At 44.3% G+C, this 25,131-nt stretch overlaps 1 protein-coding gene across 2 annotated transcripts in view; it reads right to left on the bottom strand.

Annotated features, from left to right (window-relative positions):
• The window catches only part of LOC120986318 (RING finger protein 112-like), a 248,188-nt gene that overhangs the window by 91,366 nt on the left and 131,691 nt on the right, over positions 1–25,131 (bottom strand). The window contains exons 13-14 of one of the 2 annotated variants that reach the window (XR_005775668.1): positions 23,508–23,920; positions 23,028–23,473 (exon numbers count right to left, since the gene is read on the bottom strand). Coding sequence is in view for 1 of the 2 variants with exons in the window: in XM_040414828.1 (XP_040270762.1) it covers positions 23,658–23,920 (263 nt within the window). In the remaining variant the exon portion in view is untranslated. Of the gene's footprint in view, positions 1–23,027; positions 23,474–23,507; positions 23,921–25,131 lie in introns of those variants that run through there. The other variant, XM_040414828.1, reaches the window with a different exon arrangement.

Raw genomic sequence — 25,131 nt, 5'->3', positions numbered from 1 at the left:
AGGCGAGCAGCGGCAGGATGTGAACGCCAGAAGCGTGCACAGACGGCCCGCACTTTATGCAGCAGCTCTGACATGTCGGGGTAGTTGTGAATGAACTTCTGCACCACCAAATTCAGCACATGCGCCAGGCAAGGGATGTGCGTCAAACCGGCTAGTCCCAGAGCTGCAACGAGATTTCGCCCATTATCGCACACCACCAGGCCGGGCTTGAGGCTCACCGGCAGCAACCACTCGTCGGTCTGTTGTTCTATACCCCGCCACAACTCCTGTGCGGTGTGGGGCCTGTCCCCCAAACATATGAGTTTCAGAATGGCCTGCTGACGTTTACCCCGGGCTGTGCTGAAGTTGGTGGTGAAGGTGTGTGGCTGACTGGATGAGCAGGTGGAAGAAGAGGAGGAGGAAGTCGAGTAGGAGGAGGAGGCAAAGAATGTTGCCCTGCGATCCTTGGCGGCGGAAGGACGTGCGCCAAACAGCTCTCCGCCTGGGGCCCAGCCGCCACTACATTTACCCAGTGTGCAGTTAGGGAGATATAGCGTCCCTGGCCGTGCTTACTGGTCCACGTATCTGTGGTTAGGTGGACCTTGCCACAGATGGCGTTGCGCAGTGCACACTTGATTTTATCGGATACTTGGTTGTGCAGGGAAGGCATGGCTCTCTTGGAGAAGTAGTGGCGGCTGGGAACAACATACTGTGGGACAGCAAGCGACATGAGCTGTTTGAAGCTGTCTGTGTCCACCAGCCTGAATGACACCATTTTATAGGCCAGTAGTTTAGAAATGCTGGCATTCAGGGCCAGGGATCGAGGGTGGCTAGGTGGGAATTTCCGCTTTCTCTCAAATGTTTGTGAGATGGAGAGCTGAACGCTGCCGTGTGACATGGTTGAGATGCTTGGTGACGGAGGTGGTGGTGTTGGTGGTACATCCTCTGTTTGCTGGGCGGCAGGTGCCAACGTTCCTCCAGAGGCGGAGGAAGAGGCCGAGGCGGCAGCAGCAGAAGAGGTAGCAGGGGGAGCCTGAGTGAGTTCCTTGTTTTTAAGGTGTTTACTCCACTGCAGTTCATGCTTTGCATGCAGGTGCCTGGTCATGCAGGTTGTGCTAAGGTTCCGAACGTTAATGCCTCGCTTCAGGCTCTGATGGCACAGCGTGCAAACCACTTGGGTCTTGTCGTCAGCACATTGTTTGAAGAACTGCCACGCCAGGGAACTCCTTGAAGCTGCCTTTGGGGTGCTCGGTCCCAGATGGCGGTGGCCAGTAGCAGACGGACTCTCTTGGCGGCGGGTGTTCTGCTTTTGCCCACTGCTCCCTCTTTTGCTGCGCTGTTGGCTCGGTCTCACCACTGCCTCTTCCTCCGAACTCTGAAAGTCAGTGGCACGACCTTCATTCCATGTGGGGTCTAGGACCTCATCGTCCCCTGCATCGTCTTCCACCCAGTCTTCCTCCCTGACCTCCTGTTCAGTCTGCACACTGCAGAAAGACGCAGCAGTTGGCACCTGTGTTTCGTCATCATCAGAGACGTGCTGAGGTGGTATTCCCATGTCCTCATCATCAGGAAACATAAGTGGTTGTGCGTCAGTGCATTCTATGTCTTCCACCGCTGGGGAAGGGCTAGGGTGATGCCCTTGGGAAACCCTGCCAGCAGAGTCTTCAAACAGCATAAGAGACTGCTGCATAACTTAAGGCTCAGACAGTTTCCCTGATATGCATGGGGGTGATGTGACAGACTGATGGGCTTGGTTTTCAGGCGCCATCTGTGCGCTTTCTGCAGAAGACTGGGTGAGAGATAATGTGAACGTGCTGGATCCACTGTCGGCCACCCAATTGACTAATGCCTGTACCTGCTCAGGCCTTACCATCCTTAGAACGGCATTGGGCCCCACCAAATATCGCTGTGAATTCTGGCGGCTACTGGGACCTGAGGTAGTTGGTTCACTAGGACGTGTGGCTGTGGCAGAACGGCCACGTCCTCTCCCAGCACCAGAGGGTCCACTAACACCACCACGACCATGTCCGCGTCCGCGTCCCTTACTAGATGTTTTCTTTATTGTTACCGTTCACCACAATAAGAAAAAAATTATTTGGCCCAATGTATTGAATTCAAATTCAGGCCTTTTTTTACAGGCACCTAACACTATCTGGCTATCTATTTAGGTACCGTATTACACTAATACAGGCACAGCAGTAACAACAGATTTAGCTGAATATAAATTGTAGGCCTAGTATTTAGGCCCTGGATGACAGGTATCCCTTTTACGGACAGAATTAAACTTGGAAATGCACGGTAGCGTGTGAAGTTATTGAGGATGACCCTATCAGCACCTTCAATCTAATATACCCTTTTATGGATAGATTTAAACTTGGCCTGATACAGCAGAAACCTCTGATTTAGGGAATTGCTAAGTTGGGAATTGTATTTCAACCCAGAACAAAAATATATCCTTTGCCAGACAGCAGACAGTATTACAATTGGCTAGCCACCGCTGAAACACCAGATTTAGGGTACTGCTATTTTGGCAATTGTATTTCACCCCTCAATAAAATAGCAAGCACAGCCAAGCACCTGATGTAGGATATAGCAAAAAAAAAAAACACACTATTGATGGTTAAATGTGTTTGGTGGCAGCTTGTGCTGGCGCACCACAAGACACAAAATGGCCGCCGATCACCCCAGAAAAAAGTGACAGAAAAACGCTCTGGGCAGCCTAAAAACAGTGAGCATTTAAATAGAAGAGGTTGAATGATTCACAGCTGTAGATCGATCACTTCATTAAGTGTTTTGGAAGAGTAAATCCCTGCCTAATCTCGCCCTAACAGCAGCAGCTGCATCCTATCCCTACACTGATCAGAGCAGAGTGACGTGCGGCGCTACGTGACTCCAGCTTAAATAGAGGCTGGGTCACATGCTGCACTGGCCAATCACAGCCATGCCAATAGTAAGCATGACTGTGATGGCCTCTTGGGGCAAGTAGTATGACGCTTGTTGATTGGCTGCTTTGCAGCCTTTCAAAAAGCGCCAAGAAAGCGCCGAACACCGAACCCGGACTTTTACGAAAATGTTCGGGTTCGGGTCCGTGTCACGAACACCCCAAAATTCGGTACGAACCCGAACTATACAGTTCGGGTTCGCTCATCCCTAATTACTAATTAAAATGTGGCTACAGTAGCTGCCAAAAGTGTATATATCTAGATGGGGACTTTCACCCAGCTATGGATACTGTGCAGCTTACAGTTATAGCGCTATAGCTCAGTGATATATATAGAGACACTGCCCTCTATTTGTTTGAGGGTGGGGATGTCAGGTGCACCTTATTGACATTTAGCACCACTGCTATTAGCATTCAGTAATCCCCTGAGCCTAACATACGGCTCACGGGGGTCCCGGCTTTGAGGTGTGCTATACAAAGAGGTACCACCTGCTTAACAATCCCTATACCCTCTTTTGAGGTTGGTTACAGATAAACTGATTCCCTAACTCGCGTCCTGCTCGACACGTTTCTCTGCTGGACATAAGCCAGGAGTGAAGCGTGGGGAAAAGAGCACCAAACAAACAATAATGGATGCTGCACGCGGAGCAGGGGGGGCATTGTTCCTGCTCCTAGAGGCTCCGTTCTCCCACCTTTGTCGCCTCCCTCCAAGTCCTGATTGACAGGGCCAAGCAGCGCTCGCATCTGTCTGCCAGCCCTGTGCTCTGGTGAAACCTTGCGACTGAACGGCGCTGGCGCGGTGAGGAAGCTGGCAGCCTGCGAGCGTCTTTCCCTCACCGAGCCTGCGCTGAATGCTGAACAGACAGATGCGAGCGCTGCCTGGCCCTGTCAATCAGGACTTGGAGGGAGGCGACAAAGGTGGGAGAACGGAGCCTCGGAGCAGGAACAACGCCCCCCCCCCCCTGCTCCTAGAGGCTAATTAGCATATTATACAAGTTTCATTTCTGGCGTAATGGGGGCATAGATAAAAGTAGGAATAGGCTAGTTAGGTTTAGCTGACATTAGCACATAGCTAATGTCAGCTAGCTTAATAGGGTTAAATCTGGTGACAGAAAACCTTTAAGAAGCCCTCCTACTCTGCACTCATTACCTGTATTAATTGCACCTGTTTGAACTCGTTACCTGTATAAAAGACACCTGTCCACACAATCAATCACACTCCAACCTCTCCACCATGGCCAAGACCAAAGAGCTTTCTAAGGACACCAGGAAGCGTGAGGAAATTCGGATTCGGTGCAAATTAAATTTTTCCTGAAATTCAGATCGAATTCCACTTTGTCAACTTCGATTCGCTCATCTCTACTCGTTGAGCATGGCATATGGGACATTGTGGCTGTCATGGGGTTAATGTGTGGCCGTCTTGGGTGGGGTGTGGTATAAAAGCAAGTCAAAGATTCGGCAAACTCTACATGGGCGTGAAAGAAGTATTTCTGTGAGTCTAGGTCAAATAGACAATGGGGGGAGAGTGTCGAAACATAAAGACATCACCTGTGTGTAATCGCATTGGTATTTCCCTAGACCTGTTTTACCTGTCTGGTGTATAGTGGTAATTACTGGTCATGTTACGGTGGTATTTATATTTAGAGGTATGTTATATGGACTTATGATGAGGTGAATAGTTTGAGGTGAAGCGGGGCACACGTTCTTGGGGTAAAAGCCTGCAATATATTATAGAATACTGTTTCTTGTCCATAGGTCAAGGCCAGGGGTAGACATTACCCCAGGCTGTATTTACCTATCACAGCATTATCAGAATTTTTCAGAGATTTTCAAAAAATAACTGCATTATTTGTTTGATTTTCAGAAATCTCTATTACAGGACTTCATATTTTCCTTCGGCAGTCCCATAGAGATGAATTGAGTGGCAGCAGACCTTCACTAATCTAACAGTTATCCAATGGATAAGGAATACATCAAAATTACTGGAATGCCCCTATAAAGGGGTCTTCCAAGACTTTCATTTTGATGGCCTATCCTCTATGGGAGGTAAAACCTGCCAAAATTAAAATGAAATTGAAAAAAACTAAAATTATAATTAAAATAATGTTTTAACATTTTAATTTCATCTAGTGTCTGCAAAATGCATGCCAAAATTAAAAAGAAAATTCAATTTCTCCATTTGAATTTCCTATTCCAAGTCCAGTGTGGGTAAGGCTTCGTTCATATCACCGTTCAGCCTTTCCGTTCTCCTGCTCCGTTTAGGAGAAGGCACATAACTGAGCCAAACGGAGCCCTTAGGACCCCATAGACTATAATGGGGTCCGTTATGTTTCCGCTCAGAAGATGATTTTGAAGCGGAGACAAAAGTCCTGCATGCATAACTTTTGTCTCCGCTCCAAAATCATCTTCTGAGCGGAAACATAACGGACCCCATTATAGTCTATGGGGTCCTTAGGCTCCGTTCGGCTCAGTTATGTGCCTTCGCCGTCCTTTCCGTTCTCCTGCTCCTAAACGGAAGGCTGAACGGTGATGTGATCGAAGCCTAATAAGTGTCAAAAATAAATGTAAAAATAAATAGCCTTCTTCATTTTAAATTTCCACTTTGTCAATTAATTCTCCTCTCCCTTTAGTGGGTTTTTCATGTCAAAATCGTAAATCAAATGAAAACACCATGTAGAAGCTGAAAATGGTAGATTGAGATTTCAATTTCATCTCTTGCAGGCATTTTCCTTGCCAAAGGTGAAATGAAAAAGAAAGCCTATTGGAATTTTCATTTTAACGTTGTACTAACATTCAGATTAATTTAAATGAGCAGAACATGTCCTATTATTGTCCGTATTACGGACAAGGATAGGACTGTTCTATTAGAGGCTGTTCCGTTCTACAAAATACGGAATGCACACGGACATCATCCATATTTTTTGCGGATCCAGTTTTTGCGGACCACAAAATACATACAGTCATGTGCATGAGCCCTTACCCTAAGGGCTCATGCACACAAATGTATGTAGTTTATGGTCCGCAAAACACGGATCAACAAAAAATAGAGATAACGTCTGTGTGACATCTGTATTGCATCCATTTTTTTTTTTTTTTGTGTGGATCCATTGTAACAATGCCTGTCCTTGTCTGCAACATGGACAAGAATAGGACATAGCTACGCTATAGCTGCGTTCCTGGCCAAAGGTTGCTGAGCGCTATTGTAGGCCATCAATACTGATCACGGAGGTCTTAACTCTCCCACCAATCAGAACAGTGATGCCAAGGATGATCTGCGTTTCTGCAAGTCATGCACCCTGGTTTTTGATCACACAGACACAATTGAGGACATTTACTAATTTTCTTATGCCACTATATTGATGTAAAAAAGTCACCGATTATGGTGCATGACATATGTGTGCCATAATTTGTGACTTTTTAAGCTTCTTGGCACTTTTCTGGAGCAACATCCACCACGTCCTCAAGTATGGCTTGAAGTCAGAAGTGGCTGCGCGGCTAGAAAAGTTTGCCCGCTCCTCGACACTCTCAGCAAGCGTCCCAGATCTGGAGGTAGGCAAGGCATCTGAACTTAAAGACGGCACTGGGAATACCACTCACAGGAACAGAGGTCGGTACAGTGGTGGACATGGGAGCTGCTCCTGAGATAGAACCCACCATCAAGGATGTCTGTGCATCCTGACAAAACCCATTTGATTTATAAGGCATGGATGGCGCATGAGTTCCACTCTACCTATTCCACACATCCGTGAGGACTAGGAGTTAGTATCATGGTACCTAGAACCCTTCCCTTTGTTGCTAGAGATACCTGTATTGATAGTGGGGGACGGTTTGTATGTGTTGAATGCTCCATCCCCCCATTTAGCCCGATATTAGTGGCGGTGTACATCCCCCCGCCGTATTCTAGTGAGATTCTGAAAAGAATTCTAGCATTCGCAGCTAAATTCCCTAATGTACCTATTCTGTTGGTAGGAGACTTTAATATGTATTTGGACAGGTTCCTTGATAAGTTTGATCCAGCTGCCTGTGGCCCGGGTAGCTCCCTCACCTCACTGGCTAGGTTGCTGTCTGAGATTAATTTATCTGACCTATGGAGGGTATGCATCAGGGGGAGCGGCAGTACTCATGCTACTCCTCCTCACATAACTCACTGTCGGGAATAGACCTGGTGATTGGATCTCCATCTTTAATGGCTATAACTCAGGAGGTCACATACCTTCCCCGCAGCATCTCTGATCATTCCCCGGTTCTGATACAGCTGCGTCTAGGGAATTTAGGACACAGTCCGAGGCCCCTATGGCGTCTGAACCCATTCTAGCTCCATCTAGTGGACACGAGTACTGCAATTTCTAGTGCCATTGTACAGTCGTGGCCAAAAGTTTTGAGAATTACATAAATATGGGAAATTGGAAAAGTTGCTGCTTAAGTTTTTATAATAGCAATTTGCATATACTCCAGAATGTTATGAAGAGTGATCAGATGAATTGCATAGTCCTTCCTTGCCATGAAAATTAACTTAATCCCAAAAAAATACTTTCCACTGCATTTCATTGCTGTCATTAAAGGACCTGCTGAGGTAATTTCAGTAATCGTCTTGTTAACTCAGGTGAGAATGTTGACGAGCACAAGGCTGGAGATCATTATGTCAGGCTGATTGGGTTAAAATGGCAGACTTGACCTGTTAAAAGGAGGGTGATGCTTGAAATCATTTTTATTCCATTGTTAACCATGGTGACCTGCAAAGAAACGTGTGCAGCCATCATTGCGTTGCATAAAAATGGCTTCACAGGCAAGGATATTGTGGCTACTAAGATTGCACCTCAATCAACAATTTATAGGATCATCAAAAACTTGAAGGAAAGAGGTTCAATTCTTGTTAAGAAGGCTTCAGGGCGTCCAAGATAGTCCAGCAAGCGCCAGGATCGTCTCCTAAAGAGGATTCAGCTGCGGGATCGGAGTGCCACCAGTGCAGAGCTTGCTCAGGAATGGCAGCAGGCAGGTGTGAGCGCATCTGCACGCACAGTGAGGCGAAGACTTTTGGAAGATGGCCTGGTGTCAAGAAGGGCAGCAAAGAAGCCACTTCTCTCCAAAAAAAAACATCAGGGACAGATTGATCTTCTGCAGAAAATATGATGAATGGACTGCTGAGGACTGGGGCAAAGTCATATTCTCCGATGAAGCCTCTTTCCGATTGTTTGGGGCATCAGGAAAAAGGCTTGTCCGGAGAAGAAAAGGTGAGCGCTACCATCAGTCCTGTGTCATGCCAACAGTAAAGCATCCTGAGACCATTCAAGTGTGGGGTTGCTTCTCATCCAAGGGAGTAGGCTCACTCACAATTTTGCCCAAAAACACAGCCATAAATAAAGAATGGTACCAAAACACCCTCCAACAGCAACTTCTTCCAACAATCCAACAACAGTTTGGTGAAGAACAATGCATTTTCCAGCACGATGGAGCACCGTGCCATAAGGCAAAAGTGATAACTAAGTGGCTCGGGGACCAAAACGTTAAAATTTTGGGTCCATGGCCTGGAAACTCCCCAGATCTTAATCCCATTGAGAACTTGTAGTCAATCCTCAAGAGGTGGGTGGACAAACAAAAACCCACTAATTCTGACAAACTCCAAGAAGTGATTATAAAAGAATGGGTTGCTATCAGTCAGGAATTGGCCCAGAAGTTGATTGAGAGCATGCCCAGTCGAATGGCAGAGGTCCTGAAAAAGAAGGGCCAACACTGCAAATAGTAAATTGTAAAAGCAAAAAAAGGAAGAGACCACTGTGGTACTCAGCAGAAGTGGCCCAAATCATTAAAAATAAAAAGCTAGCATTTTGGAATTATAAAAAAACCCAGAGCAATGAAGATAAGGAAATCTACAAGATTAGGCAGAGAGAGGCCAAGCAAGTTATAAGAACTTCTAAAGCGCAGGCAGAAGAAAAACTAGCTCAGTCTATGAAAAAAGGGGATAAGACATTCTTCAGATATATAAATGAAAAAAGGAAATTAAAACAAGGAATAACTAAATTAAAAACAAAGGACGGAAGGTATGTAGAAGAGAATAAAGGGCTAGCCGACTGCCTTAATGAATACTTCTGTTCAGTTTTTACAAAAGAAAAAGGAGAAGGACCTCCACTAGAAAGGATGACTAATAAATCATTTGATGCATGTATCTTTACAGAGGAAGATGTTCTAAGTTTGCTGTCTAAGGTGAAGACAAATAAGTCACAGGGGCCTGATGAAATACACCCAAAATTATTAAAAGAGCTTAGTGGTGAGCTGGCAAAACCGCCAACAGATTTATTTAACCAATCATTAGTAACAGGAGTCGTCCCGGAAGATTGGAAATTGGCAAATGTCGTGCCCATTCACAAGAAAGGTAGTAGGGAGGAATCGAGCAACTATAGACCAGTGAGTCTGACATCAATAGTAGGCAAATTAATGGAAACCCTATTAAAGGATAGGATTGTGGAACATCTAAAATCCCATGGATTGCAAGATGAAAAACAACATGGGTTTACTTCAGGGAGATCATGTCAAACAAATCTTATAGATTTTTTTGACTGGGTGACTAAAATAATAGACGGTGGAGGTGCAGTCGACATTGCATATCTAGATTTTAGTAAGGCTTTTGACACTGTCCCACATAGAAGACTTATCAATAAACTGCAGTCATTGAGCATGGACTCCCAAATTGTTGAGTGGATTAGGCAGTGGCTGAGTGACAGACAGCAGAGGGTTGTAGTCAATGGAGAACATTCAAAACAAGGTAATGTTACCAGTGGGGTTCCACAGGGATCTGTACTGGGACCAATTTTGTTTAATATCTTCATAAGTGATATTGCAAAAGGCCTCGATGGGAAGGTGTGTCTTTTTGCTGATGACACAAAGATATGTAACAGGGTTGATGTTCCTGGAGGGAAACGCCAAATGGAAAAGGATTTAGGAAAACTAGAAGAATGGTCAGAACTCTGGCAACTGAAATTTAATGTGGATAAGTGCAAGATAATGCACCTAGGGCGTAAAAACCCAAGGGCAGAATATAGAATATTTGACACAGTCCTGACCTCAGTATCTGAGGAAAGGGATTTAGGAGTAATTATTTCAGAAGACTTAAAGGTGGGAAGACAATGTAATAGGGCAGCACGAAATGCCAGCAGAATGCTTGGATGTATAGGGAGAGGTATAAGCAGTAGAAAGAGTGAAGTGCTTATGCCGCTGTACAGAACACTGGTGAGACCTCACTTGGAGTATTGTGCGCAGTACTGGAGGCCATATCTCCAGTAGGATATAGATACTCTAGAGAGAGTTCAGAGAAGAGCTACTAAACTAGTACATGGATTGCAGGATATAACTTACCAGGAAAGGTTAAAGGACCTTAACATGTATAGCTTGGAAGAAAGAAGAGACAGAGGGGATATGATAGAAACTTTTAAATACATAAAGGGAATCAACTCGGTAAAGGAGGAGAGCATATTTAAAAGAAGAAAAACTACCACAAGAGGACACAGTTTTAAATTAGAGGGGCAAAGGTTTAAAAGTAATATAAGGAAGTATTACTTTACTGAGAGAGTAGTGGATGCATGGAATAGCCTTCCTGCAGAAGTGGTAGCTGCAAATACAGTGAAGGGGTTTAAGCGTGCATGGGATAGGCATATGGCCATCCTTCATATAAGATAGGGCCAGGGACTATTAATAGGATTCAGATATATTGGGCAGACTAGATGGGCCAAATGGTTCTTATCTGCCGACACATTCTATGTTTCTATGTTTCTAAATACTGACTCTTTGCATAAATGTCATGTAATTGTCGATAAAAGCCTTTGAAACGTATGAAGTGCGTGTAATTATATTTCACTACATCACAGAAACAACTGAAACAAAGATCTAAAAGCAGTTTAGCAGCAAACTTTGTGAAAACTAATATTTGTGTCATTCTCAAAACTTTTGGCCACGACTGTAGACTTTTTCAGTCACAATATAGGGTCTGCATCTGAACCCATGGTATGGGACGCTATGGCTATGAAGGCATATTTTAGAGGATTATATATCAAAAGTATTAGTGTGCACAAGTCCAAGAGCAAGGCTCTGACAGTGGAGCTCTCTAATAGGGTTTTGCCCACGGAGTATAAACATATTAAATGTCCGTCACCTTCCTTAGTTGGAAGGAAGCCCAGGGCTTGTTGAAAGAACATTTGCAAGTTAAAGCCGGAGATAAGCATATTTTCAACACCCAGAGGTTTTTCACTGAGCGATCACTTACTGGCTACTGTCATCAAAACACAATCTGGCCCTCCTGTGTGACCTCTTTTAGAAATGTAAAGGGGGAATTCATTACTGGAGATACCGCTATCTTGGGAGTGTTCCATGCTCATTTCAAGGATGTATATAGGTCTAAGCTGATGGTTACCTCGACAGACAGAGATGATTATTTATCAGCTATATCCATGCCTACTCTCTCTCTCTGGAGCATAGACAGCTGCTTGATGAGGAAATGTCGCTGGAGGAACTTGGGATGGCATTGAGATATTTCCCTAATGAGAGGGCCCCTGGTGCGGATGGCTTGCCGGGAGAATTTTATAGAAACAAAGAGATTTTTACTTCCACATCATCTCAAAGTCTTCAATGACTCTCTTCGGACTGGCATCCTCCCCAGTTCAATAAGAGAGGTGATTGTGCTGGTGATCCCAAAACCTAGTAAGGATCCTACACAAGTGGATTCTTACCGACCCATTTCCCTGTTGACAGTAGACATTAAAGTACTAGCCAAGGTCCTAGCTAATAGGTTGTTGAGTGTCATTGATACTGTTATTCATGAAGATCAATCTGGCTCTGTGCCTGGGAAATCCACTTCCTTAAATCTCAGATGCTTGTTCCTTAACCTTCAGTTGGGGGGATGGGTGCAGTGCCGTGCTTTCACTCAACGTGGCCAAGGCTTTTAATAGCGTTGAGTGGGAGTACCTTTGGGCAGTTATGACTAAAATAGGGTTTGGCCTTGTTTTCCTAAAGTGTGTGAAATTGCTTTATAATGAGCCAAGAGCTAGAATCCGGGTCAATGGGGGTATGTCCCCGGCGCTGGCTTTACAGAGAGGGACGAGGCAATATACATCCAATCAGGCACTTGACTCCAATCAGGCGGCAGGATCTGTGAGGGGAGCTATCTCGAGAATTTACCAATCATTGCATGGGGAGTTTTTGAAGGCCTTTCCACTTAGGGTAAAGGTACAATGGGAAAATGATGCTGGGAGTATTACTAATACTCAATGGGAGGAGACGCTGGCATTGACCCGAGCTTATCCCTGAGTGAAGCTGCTAGATTGTACAAGCTGTTTTTGATCCATAGAGTGTACAAGAACCCGCTATTCCTGTTTAAAATTGGATATAGAGGAGACTCTTGTTGTCAATCAACTGTGTGGACCGAGTATCCTAATAGTCTAAAATGTAACTTTTACTAGATATGCCATTAAAACAATGAATAAATAGAACACAAACACCAAATACAGTTACCAAGTCAAAAAAGACTGAATCGATATCAACACACGCAAATGTTGTCTGGTCATAACATGAGGTGCATTCTTACCGCCTTCAGACTGTTCACAATATTAGTAAGGTCCAGTCTTACCGCCTCCAGATGTGTAGATTGTAGGTAAACAACTGGTGTGTGATTAGAGAATATCTTCAAAATGCAGTGGCCAAGGACATTGAAGACTGGTGCTCTGGTTAGGAGTGTCAAGAGCAGCTACACAGTAGTAAACCCTAGTTCTAATAAGTGAAAAATAGGAGGGACGCTAATACATTAACTGCCTAGCAGACACAGAGCACCCGTCCCGATAGGGTCGACCCCATACGGAACCTGTCCCTGCTCTTCTTCTTAAGTGAAGTAAACTCTAATTCTGACATATTGGGGACGGCCAGACTCTGTAACAATCTGACATCCCCTACCATTTTTCTGGGGACCCCCATTTCTAGGCTCTGCTTCTTTTCCATATTAAAATAGTGTTTAAGCCACCTTAACTTTCTAGTGAAGAGGTTAATATCCACTATAGTTTTAAACAAACAAAATTTTGCCATTGGGACAAAAGTGAGTCCTTTTTCCAATATTTTTATCTCTGAGGGAGTTAGGAGGTGGGACGAAAGGTTAATTACTTTTGGGCCTGAGTTGGTTGAGTACGATTGCGTAAGGGGTAGGACGGGCTTGGGTCTAAAAAATTCTGGCTTTTTCTATTGTTGGCTCTATAGTTTCTCCTGCCCCGACCCCTCCCCCTTCCTGAGTATTTTTTATGGTTAGTGGGCCCTGTATTTGGTTCTTTATCAGAGTCAGAGTGTTCTATTTCAGTCGTAGACAGTTCATTGTCCCTATTTTCTATCCTCCCTCAATCTATCAATCTATCCTCCCAGTATCACTTACAGAAGGGGACAAAGTGTGCGGGACCAACTGGTCAAAAGCCATTTCTTGGCAGCTCCAACGCCGAGAACATGGTTGTATAAACGGGTGCGGGGCAATTACAGATGCTCGGGTGGTGTGCCATGCAGTAAAACGTTTGTGAGTAACAATGCGGAGAGGACGTATGAGATCAGGGATTTTATTAACTGTAAATCCAAAGGTGTCATTTACAAAATAACCTGCTCATGTGGTAAAGAATACAATGGAAAAACCATACGAGAACTGAGGCGGAGAGTAGGAAAACACCTGGGTGACATAGCAAACGCAAGGGACACCACTGTCTCACGTCATGTGAGGAATAACCATGAGGGAAGGACGGAATATCTCTCGTTCATGGGTATTGAGCTGATCAAAAAACCGATGAGAGGAGGTAATTGGGATCAGAAGATCCTCCAATGTGAGGCCAAGTGGATCTATTATCTTCAAACTGTATATCCCAACGGACTAAATGAGTAGCAGAATTTCAGCTGCTTTATTTAAAGTGTTATTCATGCATCAGATTCATCACTTTCCCTGGGATAATAGGACGCCTCATATGGCCCTCAGAAGGTGACTTTCTAATCACCACAATATTTAGCTAGCCCTGATTATGTGTATTGACTACACGTACCTTAAATGTATGGTGTAGTTGTGTGACACACTTTAGTTTTTTGTTTTGTTTTTAATATTTACTTTAACTGTGATGACCCCAAAATACTATTGAAATATACTCTTGGTCTAGACCACCCCTGGCTTGATTACAGAGGTCGGTCTAGTTGAATTATCACCAAGTTTATCTGATTTAGTCTGGGCTACTAACTAGCCTGTGTAAAGCTGTTAATGAGTCTTTTTCTTGACTCCATGCTTTTGTAGAACTGCTGTCCATCATCTGTGTCAGCAGGCGGGCTGGACCCGGCACCCTTTTGTTTACCTAGCAACGGAGGATGCCTAGTCCAGGCTGCACTATGCGGCGAGCGGCCCCTGTATCACGTGACCCCATGCTTCCGGTCTGTGGAACGCACGCCGAGCGTTCCATAGACACGCTACTATGTGCCTACAGGAAGTAGGGAAGGGGGGCGTAAAAGCAAGGCACATTTGAAGAGAGGGATGAGACGCAGGCCAGCGTTCTCCCCACTTAGTTACACCAACGGTGAAGCGACAAGATGAATGGGACACTTCCCCACATCTAGACACAGCGGGACCACTGTCGGACTTTGTCCAACCCTTTATGGGACTAGATGCAATATTTTACCAGTAAGTAGGAGGTGGTTTGTTTAGCACTATCTTTGTGGGGTACATATGACTGAATCTATAGAATGATGCAGCATTTGTAGTTACTATATATTTTTTTGCTTTCCCTTGTGTTTTTCAGTTAAACTTTACTAGACATATTCCCCTGACGAGTGAAACATGGCATGTAGGGAAATAGTGAGGGTAAGTATAGAGATTAGGCCTCTAATTAGGGACAGGTTCCGTATGGACGGGTGCTCTGTGTCTGCTAGGCAGTTAAGGTATTAGCCTCCCTCCTATTTTTCACTTATGAGTGAATTAGAACTAGGGTTTACTACTGTGTAGCTGCTCTTGACACTCCTAACCAGAGCACCAGTCTTCAATGTCCTTGGCCACTGCATTTTGAGGATATTCTCTAATCACACACCAGTTGTTTACCTACAATCTACACGTCCGGAGGCGGTAAGACTGGACCTTACTAATATTGTGAACAGTCTAAAGGCGGTAAGACTGCACCTCATGTTATGACCAGACAACATTTGGGTGTGTTGATATCGATTCAGTCTTTTTTGACTTGCTCACAGTATTTGGTGTTTGTGTTCTATTTATTCATTGTTTTATGGCATATCTAGTAAAAGTTACATTTTAGACTATTAGGATACTCGGTCCACACAGTATTTTGTTGATTGTTTTGGGAATGCGACGCCATACCTCGGCACGTTTGATCTGAGTGCACTGAGGTTGCTTGTAAATCTTGGAGACTCCCGTTGTCCAAACTGTAGCGAGTCAGAGGCTGATCTGTTAGATATGCCGTGGAGCTGCAGTGCAATAAGAGAATATTGGAATGAGGTAGACCGCTAATCAACAAAGTGTATAGTGAAGATTTCCTTCTTGATCCTAAAATGTGCTTACTGGCTATTTTCGAATCTGGCGTAGCTACCAGGGAGCTACCAGCTATAGAAGGGGCCCGGAGCAGTACTAGATACAGTAACAGCAGTAATAGATCGGGAAGACCTGCCTGTCATGTGATTTGCTCCTCTCATAGCCCCTCCCCCCTAGAGCGTGCAGTCCTTCCATGTTGTTTTCAGTGCATCAGGCAGAGCCAGCATCTTGAGTTCCACTGGTAGCCCCGCCCCTTAGACGAAGCCTGGCTAAGGCCTCTTTTCCACGAGCACCGCGTGTGAGGGCCGGATAGGATGCGGGTGCGTCGCGGGAAAATCGTGCGAGTAGGTATGCAATTGCAGTCAGTTTTGACTGCGATTGCGTTCCGATGTTCCGTTTTTATCACACGGGGGCAATGCGTTTTGCGTGATAAAAAACTGACTGTGGTACACAGACCCGAACCCAGACTTCCTTCACTGAAGTTCGGGTTTGGGATCGGTGTTCTGTATATTGTATTATTTTCCCTTATAAGATGGTTATAATGAAAAATAGCATTCTTAACCACTTCCCATCTGGGCCCTTTGCCCCCTTCCTGACCAGGCCAAATTTTGCAAAACTGACATATCTCACTTTATGTGGTAATAACTTTGGAACGCCTTTATTTATCCAAGTCATTCAGAGATTGTTTTCTCGTGACACATTGTACTTCATGATAGTCATAAATTTGAGTCAAAATATTTCACCTTTATTTATGAAAAAATCCCAAATTTACCCAAAAATTTGAAAAATTCGCAATTTTCTAAATTTCAATTTCTCTGCTTTTAAAACAGAAAGTGATACCTCATAAAATATTTATTATTTAACATTCCCCATATGTCTACTTTATGTTGGCATCATTTTGGAAATGTCATTTTATTTTTTTAGGACGTTAGAAGGCTTAGAAGTTTAGAAGCAATTCTTCAAATTTTTAAGAAAATTGCCAAAACCCACTTTATAAGGACCAGTTCAGGTCTGAAGTCACTTTGTGGGGCCTACATAGTGGATACCCCCATAAATGACCCCATTGTAGAAACTACACCCCTCAAGGTATTCAAAACCGATTTTACAAACTTTGTTAACCCTTTAGGCGTTCCACAAGAATTAAAGGAAAATGGAGATCAAATTTTAAAATTTCACTTTTTTGGCAGATTTTCCATTTGAATCAATTTTTTTCTTTAACACATCGATGGTTAACAGCCAAACAAAACTCAATATTTATTACCCAGATTCTGCGGTTTACAGAAACACCCCACATGTGGTCATAAACTGCTGTATGGGCACACGGCAGGGCGCAGAAGGAAAGGAACTCCACATGGTTTTTAGATGCCATGTCCCATTTGAAGCCCCCTGATGCACCCTTACAGTAGAAACTCCCAAGAAGTGACCCCATTTTGGAAACTAGGGGATAAGGTGCCAGTTTTATTAGTACTATTTTTGGGTACATATGATTTTTTGATCATTCATTATAACACTTTATGGGGCAAGGTGACCAAAAAATTGGTTGTTTTAGCACAGTTTCTATTTATTTATTTTTACAGCGTTCACCTGGGGGGTTCAGTCAAGTGACATTTTTATAGAGCAGATTGTTACGGACGTGGCGATACCTAATATGTATACTTTTTCTCATTTATTAAAGTTTTACACAATAATAGCATTTTTGAAACCAAAAAATTATGTTTTAATGTGTCCATGTTCTGAGAGCTATAGTTTTTTTATTTTTTGAGAGATTTTCTTATGTAGGTGACGGTTTTATTGGTACCATTTTGAGGGACATACGCATTTTTGATCACTTGGTGTTGCACATTTTGTGATGCAAGGTGACAAAAATTGCTTGTTTTGACACCGTTTTTTTTTTTTTTTTACGGTGTTCACCCGAGGGGTTAGGTCATGTGATATTTTTATAGAGCTGGTTTTTACGGACGCGGCAATACCTAATATGTATACTTTTTTTTATTTGTTTCACTTTAACACAATAATAGCATTTTTGAAACCAAAAAAATGATGTTTTAGTGTCTCCATGTTCTAAGAGCTATAGTTTTTTTTTTTTTTTTTAGAGATTTTCTTATGTAGGGGCTCATTTTTTGCGGGATGAGGTGACGGTTTTATTGGTACCATTTTGTGGGACATACGCGTTTTTGATCACTTGGTGTTGCACCTTTTGTGATGCAAGGTGACAAAAATTGCTTGTTTTGACACAGTTTTTTTTATCTATTTTTTACGGTGTTCACCCGAGGGGTTAGGTCATGTGATATTTTTATAGAGCTGGTTTTTACGGACGCGGCAATACTAAATATGTCTATTTTATTTTATTTTTTCTATTTTTAATTTTTTTTTTTATTCCTTACTTGGGATTTTTTTTTTTTTTACATGTGAAACTTTTTTTTATTTTATTTTTTCAACCCTTTATTTTATTTTTATTTTATTTTACACTTTTCGTCCCCCATAAGGTCATACAAGACCTCTGGGGGACATTTACTTCACTTTTTTTTTTTTTTTACACTGTTGATTTCTCCTGTAACTGGGGCTGAGATAGTAGCCCCAGTTACAGGACAAATGCACCCCTATAGAGGCTGTACAGCAGCAATCCTGCGCTGTACAGCCTCACAGCAGGGCTGATCGAGGTCTCTGAGAGACCTCACACAGCCCCTGCACTCTCCGGTCCCGGCGGTCACATGACCGCCGGGCCGGAACAGGAAGCGCACAGCTGAGCGCTGTGTCTGCAGCGATCGTGAAGGCAGGGACACCTGGGCACTGTCCCTGCCTCCTCTCTGGGTTGCCCTGCTGTCACTGACAGCGGGCAACCCGATCAGCAGCTGCACGATTAGCGTGCAGCTGCTATTTCTGACAGGACGTTTTAAAACGTGCTGTCAGAAATAGACGTCCACCCATAGGACGTTTATATCCTATGGGCGGACGTGAGGCGGTTAATACAGAATGCTAAGTAAAAGGTCCATTGTGGGCTTGAAAAAATAAAAAAAAATGTAACTCACCTCATCCACTTGATCGCTCAGCCCGGCTCGTCTTCTTTCTTCTTCTTCTTGCAGGACCTGGCTGGAAAATGACCTTCGGTGATGTTGTCGCGCTCACCACGTAGTGAACGCGGTGACGTCAGCGCAGGTCCTGCTGAATGAAGATAGAAATCTTCTATCTTCGTTCAGCAGGACCTGCGCTGACGTCACGGCGGCACACCATCCCGATCGTCTCCTAGCAACCGTGCGTGAAAATCGCACCGCATCCGCACTTGCTTGCGGATGCTTGCAATTTTCAGACAGCCCCATTCACTTCTATGGGGCCTGCGTTGCGTGAAAAACGAACAATATAGAACATGCTGCGATTTTCATGCAACGCACAAGTGATGCGTGAAAATCACCGCTCATGTGCACAGCCCAATGGAAATTAATGGGTCGGTATTCAGTGCGGGTGCAATGCGTTCACCTCATCACAACGTGTGACTACCTGACAGAAAATGACAATGAATCCACATCTTTGCTCAGATTTGGCCTTTTTAAGGCATGTGGTCCTAAACTTTGGATCAGCTGAAAAACAGCCTGTTTCAGTTTAATCGTTATTTTCAATTAATTGAATGCTCAAAAAATGTTTTGTCTCACTCCCATTTCTTCTTGTTGCATGTTGAAGCTCTACTTGGAACCTTGTTAAGATCCAACAATGTAAAATATGATTTTTTGCCATTTTTCAAGTTGTCTTAAAGTTTTAAACAGGACTGTATACACTCACCTAAAGAATTATTAGGAACACCTGTTTTATTTCTCATTAATGCAATTATCTAGTCAACCAATCACATGGCAGTTGCTTCAATGCATTTAGGGGGGTGGTCCTGGTCAAGACAATCTCCTGAACTCCAAACTGAATGTCAGAATGGGAAAGAAAGGTGATTTAAGCAATTTTGAGCGTGGCATGGTTGTTGGTGCCAGACGGGCCGGTCTGAGTATTTCACAATCTGCTCAGTTACTGGGATTTTCACGCACAACCATTTCTAGGGTTTACAAAGAATGGTGTGAAAAGGGAAAAACATCCAGTATGCGGCAGTCCTGTGGGCAAAAATGCCTTGTGGATGCTAGATGTCAGAGGAGAATGGGCCGACTGATTCAAGCTGATAGAAGAGCAACGTTGACTGAAATAACCACTCGTTACAACCGAGGTATGCAGCAAAGCATTTGTGAAGCCACAACACGCACAACCTTGAGGCGGATGGGCTACAACAGCAGAAGACCCCACCGGGTACCACTCATCTCCACTACAAATAGGAAAAAGAGGCTACAATTTGCACAAGCTCACCAAAATTGGACTGTTAAAGACTGGAAAAATGTTGCCTGGTCTGATGAGTCTCGATTTCTGTTGAGACATTCAAATGGTAGAGTCCGAATTTGGCGTAAACAGAATGAGAACATGTATCATCCTCTGACGGCTACTTCCAGCAGGATAATGCACCATGTCACAAAGCTTGAATCATTTCAAATTGGTTTCTTGAACATGTCAATGAGTTCACTGTACTAAAATGGCCCCCACAGTCACCAGATCTCAACCCAATAGAGCATCTTTGGGATGTGGTGGAACGGGAGCTTCGTGCCCTGGATCTGCATCCCTCAAATCTCCATCAACTGCAAGATGCTATCCTATCAATATGGGCCAACATTTCTAAAGAATGCTATCAGCACCTTGTTGAATCAATGCCACGTAGAATTAAGGCAGTTCTGAAGGCAAAAGGGGGTCCAACACCGTATTAGTATGGTGTTCCTAATAATTCTTTAGGTGAGTGTATATATATAGTGTAAATGTTTGTATATAAAATGTGTGTCTATATATACAGTATATATGAGTGTGTTTTTATAAATGTATGCTGCATAATGTATTCCAGTATTGTTTCTTTCTGTACAGTAAGGGGTTGTCATAAGTATCCCCCATCCACAGGATAGAGGAAAGGTATCTGATCAGTCGAGTTCCGGCTGCTAGGAAGGTGAAGTCCTCAGGGTGAATGGAATGGCAGTAACCTGCACGCTGCCGCTCCATTCATCTGTATGGGAAGTGTACAGCGCTGACCGGCCACCTGCAATCCCATAGAGCTGAATGGAGCAGAGGGCCTTGTGTGACCGCCGTTCCATTCACTCCAGGGACTCCGACGCCTCATTCTTGTGATCTCATTCTGATTTCCAGTGGTCAGATCCCCACCAATCAGATACTTATCCTCTATCTTGTGGATAGGGGATGAGATCTTAGGCCTTGTTCACATTTCCATTTTTGATAGCATGCATACTGTAGTCCAAGGAAGGAGGTGGGCAGAGGCTGGGATGACTATCTGACAGCTGCATGCTGACCCAAACCTCTGCCCACATCCTTCTGTATTATATCATACAGTACATGGCAGCCTCCCTTATCCATCCCACTGCTGCGCTGTGTATTAGTGCTTACTTTGGCACAAGTGGTGCCAGGATAGTCGGGTGCATGTATATGTAAGTGTGCCATAATTTGCATCTCTGCCATCTGTGCAGGTCCTGGGTCTCCACACAGCAGGGCACTTGACCACTGCAGCCAATAACTGTTTGCAGCAGTGATGTGTCACCCATGAAGCTTGTAAGCGGGTCATGTGCCACACAGATGACTGCAGCGGTCACGTGTCCATCGTCAAAAAAGATGCTAAAATTTACAGTGAGTACATAATTTTTTTTTTTAAAAAGTGTAAAATAGCCACAGGAGTGGATGTTACATGGGATGAGAAGGTTGCAAAGAAGTGTGTCTGTGGTGGTGCGGGGCCCCGTTCAAAAATTTGCTGTGGGGCCCAGTCAGCTCTGCATTGTGGTGTCCATCTAAATCCAATTAAAGGTATTTGCTGATGACTGGAACTTGTTGCTACTCCGGGGGAGCCTCTTCATTCTCCTTCTCTTCAGGGTGTCAACCCTGAATCTTTATTTCTCCTTGATTTTTGGCAGCCAACTGTTATGGTGATTGTCTCGTGGGGGTTGGAGGAAGTTTGTTCTGGACTTGCACTTGATTTATATTTATGGGTCAATAATGAGTGTTGTGTCCTATCCTCTATCCTACTATGTCTGAACTGCTTTGGGCGCTGTAAACATGATGTGCACTTTGTTTTTGGATAAAACTCAATAAAAAGATATCTGATTAAAAAAAAAATAATCACAGCACTCCAAACTACGTGTTCCAAAAATATTTAATATGTCATATATCAGTAGTTTAGCTAGTAGTGTATCACGGATACAGAAACCCGGAGAGCCATAGGTATAATAACGAAAAGTATACTGTGATCGAATATACGTTTCAGAATAAAGGTTCAACTACATCGATTTCTAGACATATAAATGACAACTAAGGCGAATCACAGTCGAAAAGTAGTCACATTAAAAGACAAGTACGTCATAAGCAACAAAAGGAACTTTTTTTTTAATTCTTCTGCCGTCCCATGCCCGTAGCCACATCCATCCTATCACCTCTAGGCCCAGTTGCTAGCACTGGATGCTATATGACTATGGATGAAATGTTGTACATACACGGTCCTGATAACAATAATCTTTATATGGCGCCAACATATTTTGCAGGGCTTTACAATCGGAGGGTTCATGTGCAAACAAAATCATACATTACCTAGCAACAAACAAGTCAACCATTAAAACAAGAGGAGTGAGGGCCCTGCACGCAAGAGCTTACAATCTATGAGGAGATGGGGTGTCACATAAGGTAAAAAGTGCTTGTTTGATACAGTATTCTGGCTATCTTAACACAATAGGGGAGTAGATACAAGGCTGCATAGGCCAGTCACCAGCTGGTATTTGTAGTGCGTCTGAGTAGCTGGGGTGTGGTGGATAGTGTTTGGTGATGGGTCAGGCTCAGAAAAAGTGGTGGAGGGGTGAATGGAGAAGAGTTAGATTAGGGGATGTGATGGACCACCCAAAAAAAAAGACTGAGTTTTTAGAGAGCGCCTAAAAATTTGGATGTTGTGAATTAACCAAATTGCTTGGGGTAGGGTTTTCAAAGGAATTGGTGCAGCTCTAGAGAAGTCTAGAAGACGGGAGTTAGATGTTCGTAGTAAGTCATTGGCTATACGGAGGGCACAGGTAGGATGGTGGACAGAGATGAGGGAGGAGATGTAGGGGGTGCAGCACTATGGAGAGTTTTGTGGGTGAGAATGAGGATTTTAAATTGGGTAACCAGTGCAATGACTGGCACAGAGCGGAGGCATCGGAGTAGCGGTTAGACACATAGGTGCGTATCATGCAGTTGAGCTGAGCGCTCTGACGGGGCCCGGCATTAAGTACAGTGAAAATGCCGGGCCCTGTTGCATGAAGACTGTGGGCAGTGGGGGACACTACTAGGGGCTGTGGGGGCACTACTGGGGACATTAGTGGGGGACACTTCTAGGGGCTGTGGGGGGCACTACTGTGGGCAGTGGGGGACACTACTGGGGACATTACTGTGGGCAGTGGGGGACACTGCTGGGGGGCAGTGGCGAACACTACTGGGGGGCAGTGGGGGACACTACTCGGGCAGTGGGGAACATTACTAGGGGCAGTGGGGGACACTACTGGGGGCTGTAGGAGACATTGCTGGGGCAGGGGGTGGCACTACCTGCTGGAGCAGTGGGGGACATTACCGGGGGCAGTGAAAGACATTACCGGGAGCATTACTGGGGGATTAGGGACCAGGGGTGCAACAATCGCGGTCACAGAGGGTGTAACCGGGCACAGCGTGGGAAGGGGCCCCGATCCAAAGTTTGCCCTGGGGCCCATAGCACTCTAGTTACTTCATTGGTAAAAAATAAATAATTGTATTTACTAGATTTCTGGACATGAGATGTTTGTTGAGCACCTAATAGGAATAATTGGTGACCTCCAGCTTTTACCTTCCTCTGTATCACATGATAGGATTATAGATTGGACTAGATGGTTCTGTGCCTTTCTGTGAGCCTATCGACTACGGTATGTAGCTCTACTATTTGATTTGTGGTGCCCACCCAATTTACATTAAATTGGAAGTGATCAGCTGATGGCTTTTTTTTTTAAGTTTGAAATCATCACAATGCCCCTGAATATTCCCAATCTTACCACATATTTATATCAAAACGGTCTACGCACCAGAGCCCAAACTGCTTGCACACCTGCTGTAGCTGCACTGACAACCATCTCAACTGTTGATGGATTTGCTACTGCTGCTGGTGCCGCCCCAGCCGCCATAAGTGCTCCTGCTGGACCTGCCGCCAATGCTACCAAAGGAATCCCTTTTAGTAGAAGTTGAATATTGTGATTCCTGCAGAACTTGTCTCCTTCAGTAACCAAATATATCCTCAGCTTCTCCAGCTGGTCCTTGCGATCATCTTCATTTATATATATGAAAGATTCCTTAAATTTCTGTTGAAGTTCTGAGATCTTGTTGGCAACCGTATCCCCTATTCTGAGTCGCCACATGGGCTACGGAGGCAATGAGAGAGAAAAAGCAATGAGTGTCCTTCAGGTGAACAATGTAGAAGTAGTGTGAGAATAGGAGAGTCATTGTCATGATGTGCCATTCAGTGTCATGGGGAAATACGTCATTTATTTATCACTTGTTACTTGTATAGTGCTGGTATGTTATTCAATAAGGTATTAAAGGGGTTTTGGATAGGTCATCAGTATCTGATCGGTGGGGGTCCGACACCTGAGACCCCCACCAATCAGCTGTATTCTTTACAGGGCTCCTAGTAGCCAAAGGCACAACATTTTATGTACCATTATGGTTACTAGTAGTACAGGCCTCTAGCAATAGTATGCTGCCCTTACATAGGACACATACTGTATTAAAGGGGTTGTATATTATGACCTAGTATATTGATGACCTATCCTGAAGATTGGAGAGGCTGCGGCACTTGCGCACTATTGCACTGTTCATTCCTGATAATTGCCTGATCATGAGTGGAGGTGAGAGCTACATTTAAGGCCCCTTTACAAGTGCAATTATTGGAAAGGAGTGCTACTGGGAATGCTCATTCCCCATAATTGCTCTGTTGCTCTGCGTAAAGGTGACACCAATTACCTGATGAACAAGCATCTTTGATGCCGCCACTAAAATCATGGTTTCTGGGCAGCATAAACATGTATCTGCTGCCCAGAAACATGATTCTTCATAGTGACGAGCAATTGTAGTAGTGATTGCTCCTCCCTATACAGAAGAGATGATTACTGCATGAAAATGCAACGCATCTCCATTAACCATCAGGCAATTATCAAGAATGAACAGTTCATTCCCAAAGGGGTTATCTAAGACTAAAAAATGTCCCCCATGGGCCCCTCACACTGAATTTACTTACCTGGCTCCCCGCTCCCTGCGCCGCTCCTGGTCCCCGCACCGCACATCACTTCAAAGGGTCCGCAATCTGGAAGGTGCTGTGCGGAACGGAGACACAGAACTTTTTCTATTTTTTTGCGGCGCTGACAGATCACGGACCCATTCAAGTTGAATGGGTCTGCGCCAGCGACCCGGGTGGTGCCCGTGCATTGGGGGCCACAATTTTCATTCCCCAATGCACAAAATGGTCGGCACATGTTTGTCTGCATGAGCCCTAAGGCTACTTTCACACCTCCGGTGTAATGGGGTCTGACTGAGATTCGTACGCATTTTGGCAGACAAGCTGAACAGCCATGGC

The sequence above is a fragment of the Bufo bufo genome, chromosome 1, assembly GCF_905171765.1.
Source record: "Bufo bufo chromosome 1, aBufBuf1.1, whole genome shotgun sequence".
Classification (NCBI taxonomy): domain Eukaryota; kingdom Metazoa; phylum Chordata; class Amphibia; order Anura; family Bufonidae; genus Bufo; species Bufo bufo.
Note: the sequence above shows the minus strand (reverse complement) of the source record. Positions and strands in the feature narration are given on the sequence as shown.